Raw genomic sequence first — 23556 nt, 5'->3', positions numbered from 1 at the left:
TCCTTTCCCTCTTTCAGTCTTTTCCTCTCTCACTCTGTACACTCAGACTCTCCACATCATTCCACTCTCACTTACCCCTTCCTGTATTACTTTACATACCCACTTCTTCCCTTGCCCCCATGCATTCTATCCCCACCCAAAGTCGTCTCTTCACTTTATTTCACCAACTCACTTCCATACTCTCCAATCACTCACTTAAATATCCAGTACTCATTCACTCACTTCTCATTCTCTCTCCACTGACGCACACACTTACTCCCCACGCACTCACTCTCTCTCCAATCCTCCTTACTCATTAATTCTCAATCATTTGCCCACCACTCCTTTCCTTGTTCATATCTCACACACTCCTTCGCTTACATACCCATCTGCTCCAGTAACTCGCTTCCTACTCACTCTTGCCCATTCACTTAGTCCCTACCCACTAACGCACTGACTCCTGACTCACTCATTCGCTACCCATTCACTCATTTACTCACTCCCGATTCGGTTGTTCAGTCACTCACTAGCTTGCTCACTCATTCACGCAATCATTCCCCATTCATTCACTCACTATCCACTTACATACCCTCACTCACTTTTCACTTGCTCGCTCTCCACGTGCTTACTCATTCACTGCCTTGAAGTGTGCTGATCTGATTGGAAAATGTCCACGTTGGTTTAATGACCCAGTTCGCCGCTCGTTGTAATACAGGAGGCTCTACAGTACCTCATACTTAGATTTATTTAGTATATTGCACTTTACTTTTCTCTTAAGTGATATTCACGTCAATTAAATATCGACGTTGTTTTGCATCAATAATACGCAGGGCAATACTGATGTGTAATGTGCCGCATAAATCATTAAAGAGGCACTGTAAAGTCACCAAAGCCACTTATGAGTACGGTCCCCTGCTGCTCAACAAATCTTGTTTTTTTGTACAATGTATCTTTTAAAGCCCCAGTCTTCCCACATGGGTGTCGTGGCTTTTCTCCTCTTCATTGTGTCCCTGAGGAGGTAGTACACATCACGCAGGTCGGTGGGTCCGGCAATGGAGTGCAGGACGTGACAGAGGGAACTGATGAAGATGGTACCCGTGGTTCGACTCCTGAGCACCTTGATGCCCTCAGCACCGGCGTGGATGTTGACCAGATCGTGGGGAACGTCGATGGTGTCTGTGTCGATCATCTCACACTCGGTTCCGCGGCAGTAGTTAGTCATGAAGATCTTTGGCTTCTTCTTGAGTAGCGGGCACATCGTATCAGTGAACTGGCTTCTTATTTCAGGCAAGCTTATTGTTTCTTGACCTCTACAATAAAATTCATTGCAAGAAATACCATGGCTCATGACGAAAATAAAAAGGGAGTCTGTCCACTGCAAACTGCAGTCTTCCCTGATTTCAAAAATTGTTTGCATTGTTTCATTTCTCGTCAGATTTTCGTGAATCTTAACACTATACCCCAGCTTGGTAAAGGTGAGCATCAAATTCTCTGCGTCAACTTGTGCTCCGTCTCTTTCCTCTGTATAGTTGAACACGTGAACTTGGCCGTAGGGTGTCTGACAGGGGGCTGGGTATTCCACTTCAGCAGGCTCGTCCCAGTCAACCCTCATCGACGCAACCTAGGGAAAAAAAAAAAAAAACGAAATTTTAAAGACACCGAGGTTGCACGTAAATCGTCTGGAGGAAACAAGAACAGATTAGTTAAGATTTAATAGCTTGCAAGGATAATTGGAAACCGCAGTTCATCCTCTAAAGCTGTGTATCATAGTGTCTTTTAAGATTTTGTTCCTTTACCAGCTTTTTTCCTCTTATTTATCAATGGTCTACGAATGGGTGGAGTGAAAATATTTTTTTCTTCAATTTTAAAAAAAGTGTAAGTACTAAGCATTGATAAACATGTCAAAACTAGAGAAAATACCATTTTTGGGGTGTTGCCATCTTCTGCGTGCCAGCAACCCTCAGTTTATTCCTCCAGAAGAGTCATTGACTACGGGAAACTTTTAAAAATAGTGTTAATCAGAATTAACTGCTTTGGGATTGTGATTTTCAGCTGAAATTATGCACAAATGAAATCAATTGCATAATATATTGGGCCTCAACCTAAATATTGTGCTGCTTTGTCTTGCAGGTATTGGTGGGATTTGTGTTATTGTTCATCAAAGGCTCGTATATGCCAATGTTATCTGTATTGGTATGCAGTAATGGAGACTAGGAAGCATGTAACAAATGTCAAGCTACTGCATAATGGTCATACAATCAGTGGCATCGAAACTCTCCCATCTGACATTCAGGCAAGTCACTGAGAGAATTCTGCTCTCCGAGAACTTCAGGATGGTCAGTGTCACTGATAATGTCGCAAATGAGCTTCACGATAGATGAGTATGGTGTAATGTCTACCCTCTTCATCAGCTGACAATATCGAAGATGATCCAGAAACTAATATCGTCATTCAATTCAATCGACAGATGGACCACGAAGAAACGATGCAGACCGTTTTGGACAAATGAAGCAGAGTTTATGAAGGATGTTGATGATCAATTCGACATATTTTGTAAGGATGAAAATCAACGGAAGAATTTGGAGAAGGAATACAAACTGAGGATGACTGAAGAAGACTTCACTTCTATGAAGACCAGAAGAGTGCTTGCATCAGTTGATGCCTGAATGTTGTAGTGCCATTGACTCCATCTGATGAAACATTCATCCGCGGGTCGTGTCATGAACCTGCATCTACATCTGTTCCTGCATCTGAACACTTGACAAATGCATCTGGATCTGCTCTGACATCTGCCCTCTCCTTTAAGCGATCAACCATCTGGATCTGGTTACTTGTCTTACGATTCACGATCTACAACGGCAACGGGAATGTCAGTAATTTCAGAATTCGCACCAGGTGCTTCTGTGCAATGCAGCGAGCAGAACTGGAGGGTGTGGAAGAACCTTGCTATGACGTGTGAGCGATGTCAGGTGTCTGACAGAGCTGCTGCTGCAAACACTAATGGCGTGTTGAAAGACATGGGCATCATATCTGTTATGATAGAAGACATGTCATTGACTGTAGCATGTTGCACAGGCAACGTGATAAATATGGGGAGCATATACGAAGAGAAGAACAAGTAAATTTCAAGCTTGTTGACAGTACTTATCTGGACGGGTGAAAAGATGCTACATTGATGATGTTGGAAGGAACAAATGAGAAGAAATACAGGACAGTTCAGTTGGAGGAACATTACACCGTAATTGTAGAACCTGGTAGTTATTATTTAACTCACCTATCGCCCAGTGATGGAAGAGGTCGGACAATCGCTCAGGCTGTTTACGATGACGTTAAAGGCACCGAGTTGGAAGCTACATTGACAGTTGACAGTTATTGGCACTGATGGAACAGTTACTATGCCAGGACGGCATAATGGTTGCATACGAGGTCTTGAGGAGATGATGAAGAAGCCACTACAGTGGGTAATTTGTCTACTGCATACAAATGAATTGCCATTGCCACATGTATTTGCCTACATTGACGGCACGACAAACAGTCCAGACAGCACTGCGGGCCCCATCGGCAAACAACTGAATGGCACAGTGTCTGACTGGGCAGTTGTGGGGTTCCAAAGTGTGCCCAATCCAAACTTCCATGAATTACCTGAGTCTGATGTTGATCATCTGAGCACAGACCAACGCTACGGCTACAGAATCTCAGAGGTGTGATTTCAGGACTGGTGGCTCCATGAAGTCAGTCGGATAGTACACTTGCAATGGCTGACTCTTGGGTGCCGAACCCTACGGCACTATGTGTCAGTTGAGAAGCCCTCTGTCGGTCTGGTTCTACTGGTAGAGTTTTGTGTCTTGGTGTATTTTCCCACATGGTTCAACATCAAGTGCAACTGCAGGCTGACAGATGGAGGGAGGAACTATCATCAACCTGTCCATCGTACTGCGAATTTACCAAACACAGAGGTCCGGGATGTCGCTCTGAAAGTGGTCAGGAGGAACTCATTCTTCGTGCATCCCAAGAACGTCCTGCTGGCTATGCTGGGCGACGACAATGAAGAGATTCGCAGAGAAGCAGTGGAACTCATAAAAACTCTTCGGAATAAGAACCCGAAAACCAAAGAAGTGAGGGGCTTTCAACATGCCAGAGATACACGTCGAAGCTGACTTATATCACCGCATTACAAACATGAACTCACCGGACATACAGCAACCTCCTGGCATCAGGAATTTTTCAGACTCAGACACTGAAGAAATCCTGCACCAACCACTCAAACTCGAGCACCTGTGTCATAATCAGTCGGTTGCGTGGCATGTTAAGCTAGTGACGGAGGCTTCAGCAAATATGGCTGGGTTCGAGAGAAGAGACGGATTCATCTGTCGAAGAATCAAATCACTAAAACTTATGAAGAACTTTGAAACGAAGAATCAGTTTGTATGAAAACTATGTGATCTGATATAGTGTCGATGTTCCTCGAATAAATCACTGACGCCCGACAAACATGGGTGTCAGTTTCCTTTCCCTGTGTATGTATTATAGTACGACTAGTTAGAGGCTGAAAAAAAAAATCACTTTCATCGCAGAACTCACTGTACTATTGGAACCACAAGCATAAATCTATCACCAGAGACCAAATGTATCCATAATCATAAAAAACAGACCTTCTACAGGAAATAAGTGAGGGTTGCTGGCACACAGAGGATGGCAACGCCCCCAAAATGGCATTTGCTCTAGTTTTGACATGTTTGTCAATGCTTAGTACCTACACTTTTTTAAAATTAAAGAAAAAAGAAATTCACTCCACCCTTAAAATATACACTTACATGCTGATGATTCCAACTCTCGTATTTTCTTCCACTTATCACATCTCCATCGCAAGTCACAAATCACAGTATGAGGTTTTGGCATATCTTACTTTCTATCAAGGGCAAATAAATATTTTTTTTCTTTAATATCTGGAAAACTGTTATTCCATCGTTCATCTTAACACGATCTACATTATGATTATCCCGTTACCATCAAAAACATTCACCTCAGTCTTTCGTCATCTCTCAGTTTTCTTGTATTTCATTATCCCGAGATATATCGTGGAAGTTCACATTATTTTTCCTTGCATAATGATCTTTGCAGAGGTTAGGTGTTTAAAATCAACTCGGTTACTGACCTTGAGTTGTACCATTGAGTGATGCCCCCCTGTGTGAAACATTGTACAATACAGCTCCCTTGTTAGGGAGGCTCACCACGTACTGTACAGCCCAACAGGTTGAACTCAAAATATGCTTTCTGCCTTCTTTCCCTTCCATGAGCTGAAGCCCTTTAGCTTCCATATTCACCACAGCGTTGCATCTCCATCTGTCCATTACCTTGCCCGCTACTTTTTAAAACTTATTGCTTCTTTCCCCTCTAACTACAGCGAGCGCCCTGAATCAGTCTGTCCACACGCCTTTATCTGTTATCTATCCAGCTCTCCAATACAATAACCGACTGGAACTGTCTTCCTTCTCATTGTCTATGACCTTTAGTCTTTTAATCTCAATGTGTCTTGGCAACTCTAAATAAGTGGATGGTGAGTTTGCCTTTCTATTTGATCAGATTTCTTTGGACGATGCAGGTACTGTAGGCCCCGAACCTTAGGCCCTTTCTAATTTTGTAAGAGTGAATACACCTGCCTGGTGGCAGTAGGAATATCATTGCCCTCCCTTCTCTTTTTCCCCACCCACAGGTAGGGTGATATACGGCATAGAAAGCAGGGAAGAAGAAAAACATGTTAAAGACAGGACAAAATCAGTTACAATTCAAACCCAGGGAATCCTGACCACCTCACAGGTATAACAATTAAAAAAAAAATTGCTTCACATTATCTATAAGGTACATTTAATCAGTGTAGCGAGAATACTCAATTAAGGTAAACATAACTGGCTGGCAGTGGAAAACACTAAATATAAATGGCGTGATCTTACTGATGGCATCATTTGCATTACATTCTCGTTATCTCCAGGTTATTTAATCAGCTTAGGAGAAATTTTTCCAGATAATGGAGTTAGATAAAACCCCTATTAACTTCATTATTTGGAGGCTTACCCAACCTGAATAACATTGAATGGTGGTAGCAAGAATAAAACAAAAAGAGATCATTGTGGCCAAAGGGTGATTGTCATATACTGGTACTGTACTGTATATGGATGATGAATGGTGATGAATGTGAGACTATGTGTCAACTGTGGACAAATTAATGAAGCTGTTACACATTCGCTGTCTGATTGATTTCTTGGCCTCATCCAAAAAATGTCACAGGAGAAAGACTGTTCTTGTATTATCTCTCAACATGTCTCCCCTAAGTTCAATGCATTTTGTCCACCGACGCTCAAGGATTGCTATCCCGTCGCCAAAGAAGGTCGCATCTTGAGCCTCCAAATACGCCTCAGCAGCATGGATGACTCCATCATTACTTCGAAATGGTACCCACGCAGGTGGGGTTTCAGTTTGGAAAACAGGTAGAAGTCATATGGAGCCCGGTTGGGTAAGAAAGGAGCATGAGGCAACAGTCCGTAGCCACAGTTGGCTGCTTCAGCTACTGACACATGTGCCATTGTGGACAGAGGCATTGTCCTGGAGCATCAGCACGTCCGCTCGCAGCTTTCCTCTCTTTTTCTCTTTTACTGCTTACTTTAGCTGTGGCAATTCTGACGCATAAGAGACCCCATTAATTGTTGACCCTTCTGCAAGCAGTCAGTCATGAGACCCCTCTCAGTGTCCCAAAACACTGAGGCCATCACCTTGCCGACAGAGGCCACTTGCTTGAATTTTGGGGGGAGGTGGAGAACCGTAGTGTTTTCATTGCTTGCGCTTAGTTTTTCATTCAGGTTCAAAGTAGTGAACCCACGTCTCATCCTGGGTCGCAAATCTCCAGAAGAAATTGGCTGGATCAGCCTAGAAACGAGCCACAGGTGTTCTTGAAGTTTCCAGTCTGGTCAGCTTCTGGTCTAATGTCAACATTCTGGGTACTCATCTTGCAGACGGCTTGCTCATACCCAATAGGTCTGTCAAAACAGTGGCCACTGAGCCAACACTCATGCCCATGGTGTTGGCTCTCTGTTGCCCAGACAAACGTCTGTCGTTCAAAACCATGCTGTGAATGGCCTCCACCAGGTGGTTCGTGGTCGATGATTTTGGGCGTCATGACTGTAGGCCATCTTCGGTGCTCTTCCTACCCGGCTTGAAATCAGCAACCACCATCTTTATGGTGGAACAGCAGAGTCCTCATCAAGTGTGCTGACCATGTCTTCTTGGATTTCCTTGAGGGTCATACCCTTTTCTTGCAGATACCTGACTGCAGCACGGGCTTCTGTCTTGTCTATTTATGGGTTTTGCCCTAACCTACAGAATATCAAAGAGCCATACTGCCAAAATATATGGGTAAAGATTTGAGTTCCTGTGTGCTTTTATATGAGGCTTTATAGTATTCAGTCATACCCAAAAGCTGTGGTTACTTCCCTTGTTTCTGGGCGAGGCTGAGAACCTTTTGTAGGACCCACGTTGTATTTCTGAATGAATTGCTTGTGAATTATTGTTTTTGACTAGCTGATGTATAAATATGTGTGTATTTAAAACTACAAAATGATTTAAGGTATAAGTACCACCAGCCCAACAGTGGAAATGTGGCAGGCTCAGCTATCCGCAGTTGTACATTTGCGGTCAGTGTTTCTTTTACTGTCTCCATACTGTGTCAGGAACTAACGAGATGTTGCTTAACCATTCCAGTATAGTGAGGCCTATTCTCTTTCATTCTTGCTACCACCAGATGATTTATTTAGCTTAATGGCGACCATTTGTACTGTATGGGTAAATGAAGGTTGTTTATAACCTCTCCAGTTCCAGTAGTTTCTCATAAGCCGAATATAATCATCTGAAGGTATTGGAAAAAAAAAAAACTATAGGATATGTTACCAAATTCTGTAGCTAACCAGCAATATGCAGCTGGATGGGAAGGACTGGAGTCTCGTTTCGTTGGGTCAGAGCCCGACATGAGTAGAAATTAGGCTATAGTCAAATGGGTAGGAAGGGCTGGAGTCTCCCTTTGTTAGTCCAGATTCCCATATGCATTAAGAAATTATTTGCAAATGGGTAAGAATGGTTGGAGACTCTCTTCGTTAGTGCACAGATCCAAAGACAAATTAAGGGATTGTATGAAAAATGGATTAGAGTCCTGCACTTTACGTTTAGAACATCAGATGGATAAAAAGGGTTATGTTGTAACGGGTAGGAAATGATGGAGTTTCGCTTCGTTAGCTCGGAACCCCAGTCAGATAAAAGTATTACTGATACTGTACGTTACTTTGGTGATGTTCACTCCACACACTGTTTGCTTCCTTCCAGAACAGTTTCTTACTATTCTGAAATTCTTTGATTTTTCTGTTAAACTTTTAACTTAATGATAATAACTAAAGGTCTGAACTATGAGACAAACTAATGAATTATAATAACAAAGACGAATTATGATAATCGCTGGCAATTTTGATAACAATGACAAATTACAAAGACATAACCTATTTATATCAGTTAATGACAACTATGGTAATTACTGGTTATTTGGATAGTAATTAATGACCTGAATGAATTTGGATAGTAATTAATGACCTGGATGAAATTTAATCCATTTTTCTCATTTCTTTCCCTTAATACCGCCAAAGGTCCTTTTTCAGCTTAGGAGACACATTTCAAACTGGAAGATTAAATTTAGCCATCACTGCCTATTTCACTGAAGTGTTAAACTAATTCAAATAGCTTTAAAAAGAGTAAGGATGGAATATAAAGGACATACTCGTAATAAAATGAATTGCTTAACGTCTGCAAAGGCTAGGAGTGTCATATCCTTCATAAATCATCTTTAGCCTTATGGATTGGTCAAATAATGCACGGTGATCATATAGATGTGCTTACTTAATTTCTCAGGGCGATTTCCTGCGGTTTATAGCATGCTAATCACGTCCAGCTAACTTTGCAATTGAAGTAATACACATCAGATTCACTAAATAACCATTATGAGTGGTACTTGCTCTAGTGAAACATGAAACTATACCGTTTGGAGAACGTAAATTTCAGGTCAAGCTTTTTCTTGATAAAACGCATGCTCCCGCGTGTGTGTGTGTGTGTGTGTGTGTGTGTGTGTGTGTGTGTGTGTGTGTGTGTGTGTGTGTGTGTGTGTGTGTGTGTGTGTTCTTATCTTACCTAATTGTATCTTTACAGGAATGAGTCAAGCTCGTACTGTTCCGTGTCTTAAACCATTTTCATCATACATCTCCTTAAATTTGTGAATTGTTTTGGCACACACTATTTCATTCGGTAGTGCATTCCACTGATCAATTGCCCTATTTGAGAAACTAAATTTCCTTACGTCTTTATCGCCTCTATTTTTTTTGCCGTTTTTTTCAATGTCCTCTTGCTGATGCTTCCCCATAAGTTATATATTCATTTATGTCTATTTTCTCCATCCCTGATATGCATTTATATAGCATAATCATGTCTCCTCTTTTCCTTCTCTCCTGTAGTGTTGGCAGATTCAGTTTTTCTGGTCTTTCTTCGTAGCTTACATCCCTTAAGCTTGGTACCCATCTTGTAGCGGCCCTTTGAACTTTTTCAGTCTTATCCATGTGTTTCTTGAGATGAGGATTCCAGACTACTGATGCATACTCCAGGGTTGGTCTGATGAAAAATGTTATTATCTATTTTAGCATGTCTTCATTTATGTATGTGAATGCTATTGTCATATTTGTAATCAGGGTGTACATATTCCGTCCCTTCTCACTTACGTGGTCAGCTGGATAATCATTGATAATCACACCTAAGTCCTTCTCTCTTTCTGCTATGTGCAGGGTTTTACTTCCTAAGTTATAATCCCAATCTGGTCTTTTCCGACTTTTACCAAACATGATTACAAGACACTTGTCCACATCGAATTCCATTTGCCACGTATTACTCCATTCATGAAGTTTATTTAATTTTTCTTGTAGCTCTTTACAAGAGTCTGTGTTAGTAATTCTCCTTTGTATTTTTGCATCATCAGGAGACATATTTAAATAGCTTTCATTTCCAATATTTCTATCTATGTGATTTATATACACTAAAAACATAACTAGTGCCGGCACTGAGCCCTGTGGAACTTCGTTAGTCACTTCCATCCATGATGAGTAATTTCCCCTTAGTATCGTTCTCATTTCCCTGTTTCTGAGAAAATTTTGCATCTAACAGAACAGTTTGTCTCAGATTCCTCCTTGATGGTACAATTTCCATAAAAGTCTTTGGTGTAGTACTCTGTCAAATGCTTTCTTGAAATCTAGATAGATACTGTCCACCCATCCTTCTCTTTTCTCTAATGTTTCTGCAACTCTGTCATAGTAGCTCAATAGATTAGTAACACATGATTATTCCTTTCTGAAAGCAAATTGCCTTTCTGTTATCATATTGTGTACTTCTAGATGGTTTACCCAAACTTTTCTTATCAGCTTTTCCATTATCTTACTTACAACACTGGTTAGTGAAACTGGTCGGTAGTTTAGTGGATTTTGTCTATTCCCTTCTTGAATAAGGGAACAATGTTTGCATTCTTCCAAATATCAGGTAGTTTACCTTGACCCAAGGATTCCTTCAGTATCAAAGATAATGGTCTACTTAACTCCTTTGCACATTCATGTAGCACCCAGCATGAAATTTTGTCTGGACCATTTGCTTTTCCTTTGTCTGCTTTACTAAACTCCTGTCTGCTTTTCTGATATTTGTATATCTGGTAATATGTTTGGGCATGCATGTTCCATATCGTCCCTCTCAAAATTATTTTCTTCTGTAAAAACTGATAGGAAATTCTTATTTAGTGCTTCACAAATATCTTCTCTTGTGTATAGAGGATCCCTTCATCTGTAATGGATTGTAGTTTATCTTTTACTTTGGTTTTACTTAGGGTGTAGCTGTAAAATAGCTTCGGATGATCAGTATTTTTTTTTTTTACGACGTCCTCCTCAAACTGTTTTTGGGCTTCCCTCCTTATTCTTGTATAATCGTTTCTTGCCTGTTTATAGTTGTAATATGCCCTTCCACTATTGTGTCTCCTGTATCTACTCCACAACAGATCTCTTTTTTCTTTTGATTTTTTACAATTTGTATTAAACCATTTCTCTATTGTCTTTTCTGCTTCTTTGTGCTCTGGGATGTACTTCTGGACTCCTATTCATAAAGTTCACAGAATATTCTATATAGAACATTTAAATGTTGTCCTCTAAGCTCTTTTTCCCAATCTGTTTCTAAGAAGCATTTCTCTAGGTATAGTTGTCCTTTTTGTAGTTAAGGCTCTTCTTGTAACTTCGTTACTGTTAACTATATCATGTGCAATTCTGAAGTTGCAATTTAATACTGCATGGTCGCTTTTGCTGAATGGAGGGTGATACATAATACTGTCAGTATCATTTTCTTGCCTAATAAATATAAGATCTAGTACTGATGGTACATCAAGTCCTCTTTTTCTGGTGCTTTCTTTTACATGTTGCGTTAGAAAAACTCCTGCATAAGGTCCAGGAGCTTTTGGTCCCAACAGCTTTCCTGGCTTTTTATATCTAGAGTATTCCAATTTATATTTGTATTGAAATCTCCAGATAGTATAGTTCTTTCAGATTTCTCCTCCATTCTATGTAGTAATGCTCTTAAATTTTGAATTGTACACTCTGCCAGGTCTTAATCTTCGCCTTTTTCCCAAATGTTTGATCTGGGTGGCATGTATAGATCTGCCACAATTACTTTCTCTTCAGACGTACTAATCTCTACTGCGATCAGTTCTACCTTAGAGGGTACATCTGGTTCTGTTTCTTTGACTTGTAGATTTTTCTTTGTTAATATTATAATTCCCCCTTCTTTTTTAAAGCTCTTATCTCTTCTCCATATATTGTATTCCTCAAGGTTTAGGGCATCGTTTGATATCCTTGATGTTAATTTTGTTTCAGTTAGGCAAACAATATGTGGTTCCTTTTCTTTAATATAATAATTCATCTCTAGTAATTTAGATACCATTCCATCTACGTTAGAGTACATCAACTTCATCATCTTGTTTACATACTTGTCATGACCTGGGTCTACTTCCTTCCTCCTTTTTATTCCCTCCTGTTTATGTATCATTTTCGTACCTGCAATCCAATTACTTTGTAAAAAATGTGTTCTTCTCTTCCTCTGAGCTTCCCTCGTTTGTTTTTGCATCCTCCCTCTTCTCAATTAGTAATCCCAGTTCCTCTTGAGTTAGGCATCTTTTTATCCATACATTTTCAAAATCCTCTATTTCCATAATTTTGTTTGCATTTTTCAGTACTTCCTCCACAGTGTTTACATTCTGGAACGTTACTTTCGGGGGCCTTGAGTTATTTCTCTCACATTTCTCTAGCCTTTTGTGTTCCTCTAGGTCTTTACTACAGATTTCCTCTGCTACTTCTTTCAATAAGCTCATTACATTTGTCATCTCCTTTTTGTCTCTTGAAATCTTGTTTTTTATATCTTCCTCCTCTATACCAGTGATTACTGTAGATTTGTTGATGTCTGCCGAATCTTTGACCAATTTTGGATTGTTTTGGATTATTTTTTTCACTTCCTTTTTAATGCTCTTTTCTTCGACTCTTGTTTCTATGTCTTTCTTTACTTTCATCATTTCAGCATATGTGGTTTCCACATCATTTTTGTAGCTTTGCATTGCCTCGTTCACCTAGGTTATCTTCTCCTCAGCATCACTGCTGTGGTCCGTCAGAGTGCTTGCCTGCCTTATTGTCTCTGTACCATTTCTGAACTCTTCCATAATACTCTCATGGTTGGCAACTGTGCTTGCCATTTCACTAATCTTCCTTCTAAGTGTACCCATCTCAACTGAAAGCTCATCTATTGTTGTGTCCTTCTTTTGAACCTCCTTTACTAATTTTTTATTTTCCTCCTGCATGTGCAACTGCTTTTTAATTTCATCTGTTTCACTCTGAAATGCCTTCTCTAATCCGTGTACTCGTTCTACCAGCTTATTGTACTTCTCCATTTCCACCAATTCCCGGTAGAAATCATCATCCTGCTTTCTACCTTTATCCGTTTTGTTAACTCCTTTCAAATTTGGTTTGCTAAAGAGTGTGGTCATCTTGTGGTACTAAGAGAAAGATTCTACTTACAGTTTTGCATTCCTGTACGTCACAGACCAAACAGTAAACACTAAACACTTGATTTGCTTGTTCGGCACATCTGCACTACTTTGTCTACTTTGTTGTATTCTGTTATTGGAACAACACTTTTACTTAAGCCTTCTCTTTTATGTTAGAACACTATATAGTTGAGCACCACCTCTCCTCCTCTAAACCTCACCTTCTTTTCCCAACTGAGACTCAGCTGTCTGAGCCAACTGATAGCAAACCCTTTTCTGTATCCTCCTACTTTCTCCGTACTCATTTCAAAGCCAAAGGTGGCTGTTGTGTATATATACTATCTATCTATCTATCTATTGCCAGACGGCTCAATCCCATTTGGGGTGGCCACAAACAAATCGCCTCCAAGTCGCCCTGTCCCCTGCCATTTCACTCCCCTGCTCCCAACTCACACCCCCCTCTCTCATATACCTCTCCACCCCTTCCCTCCATCTCATCCTCGGCCTCCCCCTCCCTCTTCCCCCCTCCACCTCACTCACATACACTCTCTTCGTCAGTCTTTCACCCACCATCCTCTCCACATGGCCAAACCACCTCAGTGTGTTCCTCATAACGCTTCCTATCATATCCACATCAACACCACAACGCTCCTTTATATCCTCATTCGTCAGCCTGTCTCTCCACGTGACTCCACAGGCTCCTCTTAAATAACTCATTTCCACTGCTCTCACTCTTGACTTGTGTCCTTCTAACAATGTCCAAGCTTCACTTCCGTACGTTAGAGTTGGTATCACAATACTGTCATGTAGTAACTTTTTCACTGCCATGCTCACTTCCCTGTTTCTTATCACTGCTTTCAAAGAACCAGCAACCTTTCTTCCCTGATGTACACTTTCAAGCACTTCACCCTCCAAACCTCCATCCTTACTCAACACACTACCCAAGTACTTAAACGTACTCACATTTTCCAATTCCTCACCATCCAACCTCGCTGTACATTCACTAACTTCACCTCTCTCAAAGACCATCACTTTACTCTTCCCTACATTCACCTATAGATTCCGTTTCTTACACACTCTCTCAAACTCATCCACCAAGCCTTGCAGCTCCCCTTCGTCTTCACTCAACAACACAGTATCATCTGCAAACAACAGTACAGGGAGTTTCCAAACACTATCCTCTCTCACCAGGGCCACTCCAACATCCACTACCCTACCTTGTACCTCTTTTATTACCCCATCCATGTACAGATTGAACAACCATGGAGACATGACATATCCCTCTTTCAACCCAACTTTCAAAGAGAAAAATTCACTTAGTTCACCATCCACACGCACTGCAGCCTTCGCACCATCGTACATACTCTTCACAGCATTCAACAACTTCCCATCTACTCCATATATTCTTAACACTTTCCACAATCCTTGTCTATCCACCCTGTCATAAGCTTTCTCCAAATCCATGAAAGTTGCATACAACTTCTTTCCCTTCTCTAGAAACTTTTTCACTAAAGATCTAAGAATGAACATCTGATCTACACAACCTCTTCCCTTCCTAAAGCCTCCATGTTCTTCTCCAACTAATTTCTCTGTTCTTTCTCTAACTCTGTCTATAAGTATCCTACCATACACTTTTCCTGTTATACTAAGAAGACAAATGCCCCTATGATTACCACACACTTCTTTTTCCCCTTTTCCTTTGTACAAGGGAATAATTATACCTGACTTCCAATCCTCCGGGACGCTACCTTCCTCCCAGGCCAATCTGCACATCTTCCACATCCATTCTACTACTATCTCTCCCCCATGCTTCAGCATTTCACCACACACTCCATCAATTCCTGGGGCTTTCCCCGATTTAACTTTCTTCATTGCTTCCACAATTTCTATCCTACTGATTTCTTCCTGTCTTCTCACCTCCCTCCTTCTCCCAGCCATTCCCCAGCCACTTATACTCGCATTACTTCCATCCTCTACGTTCAACAATTCCTTAAAGTGTTCTCTCCATCTGCTCACGTTTTCTCCCTTCTCCACTAGTAATGTACCATTTTTATCTTTCACTCCCCTGCTAACTTGTGTATATATACACAACAAATTATCTTGCTCTCGTATTCCTGAGCTTGATTCTTCTGAATTCTTTACAGTCTGGCTTCGGCTCTCCTGTCATTCTCTGACTAAATATATCTGCATTGTTTACTTATCCCCTAATTCTTCTGACTATGGAAAATTCTTTGACTACCTTACTTCTACGATGGAACACATTCTATCCATTTCTCCTTTCTCTGAAATCTCTAATCTAGGAGATTTCAATGTTCACCGCCACCTTTGAGTCTCCTCTCCTTTCACTGATCCACCTGGTGAACAAGCCTACATCTTTTTTATCCGTAATGACCTAGAGCAGCTTGTACAGCTCCCTACCCGTAACCTTGACTGCCTTGGAGAAAGCTCCAACATACTTGACCTCTTCGTTACAACTAATCCTTCTGCTACACTGTAAATCTTTCCTTTCCATTGGGCTTCTTCGATCACAGCCTCATTACCTTAATCTGTCCTATCGCCCTGATATGGCCTGTGGACCCTCCAAAGAAACGTCGGCTGTGGCACTTTGGAGCTGCAGATTGGGAGGCCCTCAGGCAGTAATTCTTTTATTTTCCCTGGAATGATTATTACTTCCATGGCCGTGAGCCATCTGGGTGTGCCTTGCGCACAACGGTTATTCTCTCGGGCATGGGAGCATACATTGCCTTCTCATATCCTTTGACTAATGCAAGAAAGCCTTGGTTTAATCGCGCTTGTTCTAATGCTGTCTGCAACAAGGAGAGGGCCTATAAAAGGTAACAGAGCCAACCCACCCCTGAATCACATCTTGTTTATGTTTCAGCCCGGAATCGTGCCAAGTCTGTTCTTTGCACTGCTAAAAATAATTTCATCCATACTAAATGCTCTCAAATCTCCAACTCGAATTCTTCTTCCTCCATCTGTCACCTTGCCAAAAACCTTTCTAACAACTTTACCTCATCATCCTTCTCTCCTCTTTTCTACTCTGATGGTTCTGTAGTTTCTTCTACTGATAAAGCAGATCTCTGCTCAGACTTTCTCCTCCAATTCCACCTTAGACGATTCCGGTGCTGTTCCTCCATCACTCCCCCCCTCAGACTTTCTCATGGCTGACATTAAAATTTCTTCAGGTGATGTTTTTTCTGCCATCACTGGCCTCGATACTAACAAGACATGTGGGCCTGATGGAGTCCCTCCTGTTGTCCTCAGGAACTGTGCTTCTGTGCTAACACCCTGCCTAGGTAAACTCTTTCGCCTCTGTCAACTCGTACCTTTCCTACTTGCTTGAAGTTTGCTCTCATTCAGCCAGTCCCAAAGAAGGGTGACCATTTCCAACCCTCTGACTATCGTCTAATTGCTTTAACAACCTGTATCTCAAAAGTTTTCGAGTCAGTTCTTAGTGGAAAAATTTTAAAGCATCTTTCCTATCACAACCTTCTTTCTGATTGTCAGTATGGGTTCTGTCAGGGACGCTCCTCCGACGATCTTCTCATCTACCTTTCAGACTCCTGGTCATCCTCCTTTCGGGACTTTTGCGAAAGCTTTGCCATTGCCCTTGACATCTCAAAGGCTTTCGATCGAATCTGGCATAAATCTTTAATTTCCAAACTGCCCTCTTACGGTTTCTATCTTTCTATCTGTGCCTTCATCTCTAGCTTCCTTTCTGGTCGTTCTATAGCCGCTGTTGTAGACGGCCATCGTTCTTCTCCTAGATCTATCAATAGTGGTGTTCCTCAGGGCTCTGTCCTATCACCAACTCTCTTTCTCTTATTCATCAATGACCTTCTAAGCCGTACATCTAAGCCTATCCACTGATATGCTGACGATTCCACCCTTCACTTATCCATTCAGTTTCTGCAAATTCCATCTCAGCAGTTACTTCAGCAAACAAGGGATGAGGCTATGGCACACCTAATGTCTGACTTGGCTTGTATCTCTGACTAGGGTAAAGTAATCTTGTTGTTTTTAATGCAACAAAGACCCAGTTCTTAAACCTATCATCCCGACAAAATCTTCCACAGGAATACCCATTAATGTTTAATAATATCCTGCTTAATCCTGCATCATCCTTAAACATACTTGGGGTTTGATTCTCTTTTGGAAAGATCATATTACATCTCTTGTAAAATCTGCTCCCGAGAGATTAGGTGTGCTAGGCCGACTCCGTTCCTTCTTTACCCCTGCACAGTTGTTGACTCTATACAGGGGTTTTATCTGCCCCTGTGTAGAGTACAACTCTCATGTGTGGAGAGGCTCCCCACATACAGCTCTTCTCAATAGGGTGGAGTCAAAGGCTATTCGTCTCATCAACTCTCCTCCTCTTACTGGCTCCCTTCAACCTCTGTCTCTTCATCGCACTGTTGCATCTTTATCTTTTTTCTATCACTACTTCAATGGTCACTTCTCCTCTGAACTGTCTACTTGCATCCCTCCACCTCTATGAAGGGGACGTAGCACCCGTCTAGCAGCAAACTCTCATCCCTTCTCTGTCCAGGTCTCTAATGCAAGAGTTAACCGTTACTCCCAGTCCTTCAATTATGCAACAGGTCAACTCTGGAACTGTCTCCCTCTGTCTGTATTTCCTGCTAGCTATTATCTCCAGTCTTTCAAACGCAGTGTGTCCAGGCATCTCGAAATAATCGGATCTTGAATTTGGCTCTCTCTTGTATTTTGTTTTTCTCTTGGAAGGAACAATATTGCGTGCTCGTGGCCTTTGGTTCCTTTTTCCTAGCATTAAAAAAAAGTGCAGAGCGACGTGCGGCACGTCCTGCCTCTTTCGCATCCAGTGTGTGTGTGTGTGTGTGTGTGTGTGTTCGAAAACTATCTTGAAAATGAAATAAGAACTTAAAAATTATCACAGTTTTATAAATACTTCTGTTCATTTCTCGCTTATTTTTTTTTTTTTATCTCATTGTCCCCCAATACACTGATTACACAATATAGTGATGTAGTGGACGTAGCAGATACACTTAGTGGTTCTTGTCACAACCAGAAGATGACGCCCGAGCTTTACTTTGGGGTGAGATCATTAGTGTGAGGGACCGAGAGCTTTGCATGCCAAACTAAACCACCCAGTTAGAAATTTGGTCATGGAAACACAGTGACGAATATACTGTATAAATTAATGATAACGATGCACTTTACGGTCAGCGATTTACATACATCCCACTTGACATGGAGGCGCTCATGAAGAACCGCACTGTGATAGTAATGAATGACGATTTCTGATAATGCTTAACCTCTTCAGTCGGGTGCCATATGTATCTATAGCCAGACGCCATAATCACGTAAAGGGTGGCCCTTTGTCTCTTGAGTTTGTTGTTTTACGGGGAGGGGCACTAACACTCAGCCAACCCACTAGTTGACACGTAGGGAACACGTAAGGGTTGGTTATATGGTTACCACCCAGCGCTGTAAATGGCTTCCTGGCTTACAGGAAACCATTACGCTTGTCACTCAGTGTAAAGCCACCTGTAGAAGAGTAATAAAAAGTGACAGTAAAGATGGGAGAAATAGGAACAGAGGAGGGCAGACACAGAAAAAGAATGTTAAAGGTGAGGGAAGTAGGCAGCGCTACATCAAGTGAGTGGATGATGGTCGCCACCACCTACCACCGTGCCGTATGCTAATGTGATATTTTTGCCACCTCTGCTCGATCTTATTGTTCCATGGACAGACTTTCCGAACTGCAGGGATGAAACAGTCTTTATTAACTTCATCTCTGCCTGATATCTAAGATGATAAAACATTCCCAGTATACCAAGAACAAAATAAAATATACACCATCGTAGTGAAGGAGTTATTGATGTGAATTATTATGATAAGATGAACGATTATTTGGGAAGGTTACTCACTTTTCTCAGGTGATGCTCGCTCGTCAAGTGCTCATGAACCTGGGGAAACATTTATAAGGCTTTTAACTCATGCAATAGACAAGTGCTCAATACTAAGTGCTCATGAAACTAAGAAAGTATACTTAAAGCTTGTTAATCTATAATTATGATCAACAAGTCCCTACGAACCTCAACAGGTATCCAAAATGTTTCTCAGCCAAGTCTGACCAAAAACAGGCAAATACTGAATTGGATTACTATAAGAGTATTAATGTTCTAGTTAGTACTTTTCCTCTTAAATATTGATTCTCGTGTCATGGTGAGGTGTTTAGCAGGTGTCTGTTTGAAAAATACAGAGAAACAATAATATACATAAGTTAAGCTAAAATAAACACGTAGGTGTCAAGTTGTTGGTAGCTGTATGAGTTTATATATATATATATATATATATATATATATATATATATATATATATATATATTGTTACATAGCCTATGATTTCATCATCCTTTGTGTAATTTTAACGCACAGTATGCTGCATGTTTGATCACGAGCGTGTTCTGCCTCAGTTCCCCCCTTCTACCGTTATAGTAGAGTAAGTCGTCCTTTCTGTTGTTCAGAGTAGGATTGTCAGCTCTTTGTCCCCTATGGCTTCATTTGCGCGTCCTTCTTACAAGTTGTATCAAGCTCTGCTGGCCCCTATATAAGGAGCTCAGTCTCTGCATTATTGCCACTTAGATCTACTCCTCATTTTGTTCACATCTCTCTCCTCCCCTGTACAGTTGTTATTGTGAGTGCTCAGGAAGTCTCCAGCCATCTAGTAGCTGTGTGTAATTTGAGTATAACTGTTGTTGCATTTTTTCTTGTACTGTGTAGCATAAGGTTAATCCTTAGGCCTAGTAAGGTTTTTGTAATTTATGTAAAGGTTCTTATCGTCAGCCATCATTAATATTATTTTGTATCTGTAATAATTTATCTTGCATTAACTGAGCATTACCCAGTGTATTTTCATTTTATCAGGGCTGACTTAGATAAATTTACTCTTGCTAATTTCGTGTTAATAGAGGCTATTGCAGTTAACCATATATTTAACCTGTTTTTTGCCATTACATTATCCTTATGAGTCCTGAATGTTTTGTTGTTAGTTTGAGCATTAAACTTTAACTTGTAATTTTACCTAATTCTTTTGTTTTGAACCTGGAACTTTACGGGACAGTAGTGACTCTTAGTATTCTCACTTAATGTGTACATTATCTTTCTCTGTTCCGTAACATAAATTTGGCGACCTCTTATCAGGATATTCAGGATATTATCATAAGGATATTGCTTGATATTTTGTGACTGTGATTTATTCATGATGTCTTCTATTACTACACTTGACGAAGCCAAAGATTTTTTGTCAAATGTGCAAACAGTGTGTGATGTAGAAAACAGAACAAAGAATGAACTTAAGCTTGTTGCTCAACAATTGGGAATTGCTGTTCGCTCTCATCATCCTAAAGATCAAAATATTGACATGATTAATGAAAGCTTGTTTAATATAACTCCACCAAATGAGCAAACGCAGATTGAAATAGCTAAGTTACAGCTAGCCCTGCAGGAGGCTCGTGTGAAGGAAGCTGAATTTCAAGCACGTGCTAAGGAGGCTGAGTCTCAGGCTAAGGAGGCTTGTGTTAAGGAGGCTGAATTTCAAGCAAATGCTAAGGAGGCTGAATCTCAGGCTCGGATTCAGGAGGCACAGATACAGGCTCAGGCACAAATTGAACTTGCTAGGATTCAGGCAGACCATGAGTATCGCATGAAACAAGGTGGAACTGGATCATCTAGCTCTGATGATTTTGATGTGGCTAAAAATGTTAAACTTGTCCCTCCTTTTAATGAATCTGATTTAACCAAGTATTTTCAGTTGTTTGAGAGGGTAGCTACAGGTTTTAATTGGCCCAAAAAGTATTGGCCAGTACTCCTTCAAACTGTTCTCACCGGTAAAGCTCAAGTAACTTATGCATCTTTGCCTCAGGATCAATCTGATAATTATGATGTAGTTAAGAGCTTGATTCTTAAGGCCTATGAGCTTGTTCCTGAAGCCTATAGAGTAAAATTTAGGACAACTTATTAGCAAGATAAGCAATCCCATGTTGAGTATGCAAAAATCAAAGAAGATCTGTTTGAGCAGTGGTTAAATTCTAAGAATGTGGATTCTGATTTTCGTAAATTTAAGCAGATGATTTTGCTGGAGGACTTCAAGAGGTGTATTTATAAAGATGTAAGCCTATATCTTGATGAGAAAAGAATAGATAATTTGTCTGATGCTGCAGTTTTAGCTGATGAATATGTTCTCACTCACAAGAGATATTCTAAAGAAAAAGGGAAAGCTGAGAGTAAGTACGTTGCCTCTACTCAGAGTACAGGTAACAGGAAAGAGAATAAAGATGATGTTTCTCAGGAAGTAAATACCAGCTTCACCTCTAGATTTCAGAAAAGTAAATGTACTTATTGTAGTAAGCTTGGTCATACTACGGAGAAATGTTTCAGGAGACAGCGTGATGTGAACAAAAAGGAGTCTTTAAATATTCAGTCAATTGGTCTAGTGTCCACCCTTGAGAGTTCCCAGAATTCTTTAACTGAGTTAACTGAACCTGCTTTGAGGGGTAACTTAAATTCTCATGATGGAGCTCCTCTTTTGAGCAGTAACGTGGGTGACACTCTCAAGAGTTCATCTGCTAATTTCCTGTCTGATGGTTTTGTCAGTCCTCTGGACAGTGATGACAGGAAATCAGTTAAAATATATCGTGATACAGGTGCTTGCCAATCCCTTATGCTGACCAGTGTTCTAGGCTCTAATGTTAATTCCTCTGATGAAACTGTAATCTTACAAGGTGTAGGGAATAATTACTTCTCTGTCCCTCTGTGCAGAGTGAATTTAGGGTCTGGTTTTGTTAATGGTTCCGTTATGGTTGGGTTGGTTGAGACACTCCCAATGTCAGGTGTAACTTTCTTACTTGGAAATGATATTGGTGGAAGTCAAGTGTGTCCAGCTCCTCAGTTGTCTAGTGAGCCACTGGCTGCATCCCAGGATTGTGATGTCCCTGATGTGTTCCCTGCATGTGCTGTCACTAGGGCTAAGTCTAAAGTTACTGGTGACTTAGAGGATAATGATGATGATGATGTTATCCAAGCTGACACTTTTCTTGCTAATTTGGACCACTCACCAGATGAGGCAGTACCCCGTAGTGTTGATAATTTGTCTCGTCAAAAGTTGGTCGAGTTGCAGGTTGCTGACCCTGAGTTGAAAGGTCTAGCTAACTCTGCTTGCAGTGAGGAAGAGTCAGCTGGTGCTTATACTTGTTATTATATAAAGTCAGGAGTACTTATGAGGAAGTGGAGACTCCCAACAGCATCAGCCGACTGTGAATGGGAGTTTGTACATCAAGTTGTCATCCCTCGTGTTTGTAGCCAGGATATCATTAGAGTGGCTCATGATTCCAGTTTGGCAGGACACCTTGGAGTGAGGAAGACTGTGGCACGCATTTTGAAACACTTCTACTGGCCAGGTATCTTCAGGGATGTTTCCTGGTATTGTAAGTCTTGTCACACCTGTCAAGTTGTGGGGAAGTGTAATCAGACTGAAAAGGTTGCACCTCTAGTTCCCATTCCTCCTTTTGAGGCGCCATTCACCCGTGTGTTGGTGGATATTGTGGGCCCTCTTCCTAAGACTTCTTCAGGATTTTCTCATGTGTTGACCCTGATTGATATGGCTACTCGTTATCCTGAAGCCATTCCACTTAGAAATATCTCAGCAAAGAACGTGATTAAGGAAATGCTAGGGTTCTTCACAAAGTTTGGTCTGCCCAAGGAGGTACAGTCAGACCGGGGAAGTAATTTCATGTCAAATGTTTTCAAACAGTCTCTGAAAGAGTTGGGCATCACCCAGATCACGTCTTCAGCTTACCATCCCCAGACTCAAGGAGCGTTGGAGAGATATCATCAAACACTCAAATCGATGCTGAAGAAATACTGTTTGGAACATCAGAAAGATTGGGATAAAGGTCTTCCATTCTTTGTGTTTGCCGGAAGAGAATCTCCAAATGAATCACTGGGCTTCTCACCTTTTGAACTACTGTTTGGCCATGAAGTAAGAGGACCCCTTAAGCTACTTAAGGAATGCTGGCTGTCGGAGGAAGATGACGTCAACCTGCTGGAGTATGTGATGAAGTTCAAAGAACGGCTGTCCACTGCTTTACAGCTGGCAAGAGAGAATTTAGGAGCTGCTCAGGAGAAGATGAAGACTTGGTATGATAAGAAGTCCAGGTTACGCCACTTTCAGCCAGTAGATCAGGTTTTGATTCTGCTACCGGTGCATGGGCAACCTCTTCAAGCCAAGTTTAGTGGTCCTTATTTCGTGGAGAAGAAACTCAGTGATGTCAACTATGTCATCGCCACACCAGATCGTAGAAAGAACAAGCAACTTTGTCACATCAACATGCTAAAGTTATATCACAGGCGGGACGAAAATAATCCAGTCTGCATTGTAGCTGTTCCACCCGAGTC

At 41.1% G+C, this 23556-nt stretch overlaps 1 protein-coding gene across 1 annotated transcript; it reads right to left on the bottom strand.

Annotated features, from left to right (window-relative positions):
* Positions 1 to 898: 898 nt before the first annotated feature.
* LOC145418255 (caspase-3-like) lies at positions 899 to 1237 on the bottom strand. Its single transcript, XM_080286700.1, has one exon. It carries the CDS (start codon positions 1235 to 1237, stop codon positions 899 to 901), a length of 339 nt encoding a protein of 112 aa, XP_080142826.1.
* Positions 1238 to 23556: the final 22319 nt, after the last annotated feature.

This window comes from Coenobita brevimanus, chromosome 113 (genome assembly GCF_032717465.1).
Source record: "Coenobita brevimanus isolate Jiangsu-jjx chromosome 113, ASM3271746v2, whole genome shotgun sequence".
NCBI classification, from domain to species: domain Eukaryota; kingdom Metazoa; phylum Arthropoda; class Malacostraca; order Decapoda; family Coenobitidae; genus Coenobita; species Coenobita brevimanus.
Note: the sequence above shows the minus strand (reverse complement) of the source record. Positions and strands in the feature narration are given on the sequence as shown.

Excerpts from the sequence above, each read along its gene's own strand:
- LOC145418255 (XM_080286700.1), bottom strand. The coding sequence starts at position 1,237 with ATGTGCCCGCTACTCAAGAAGAAGCCAAAGATCTTCATGACTAACTAC.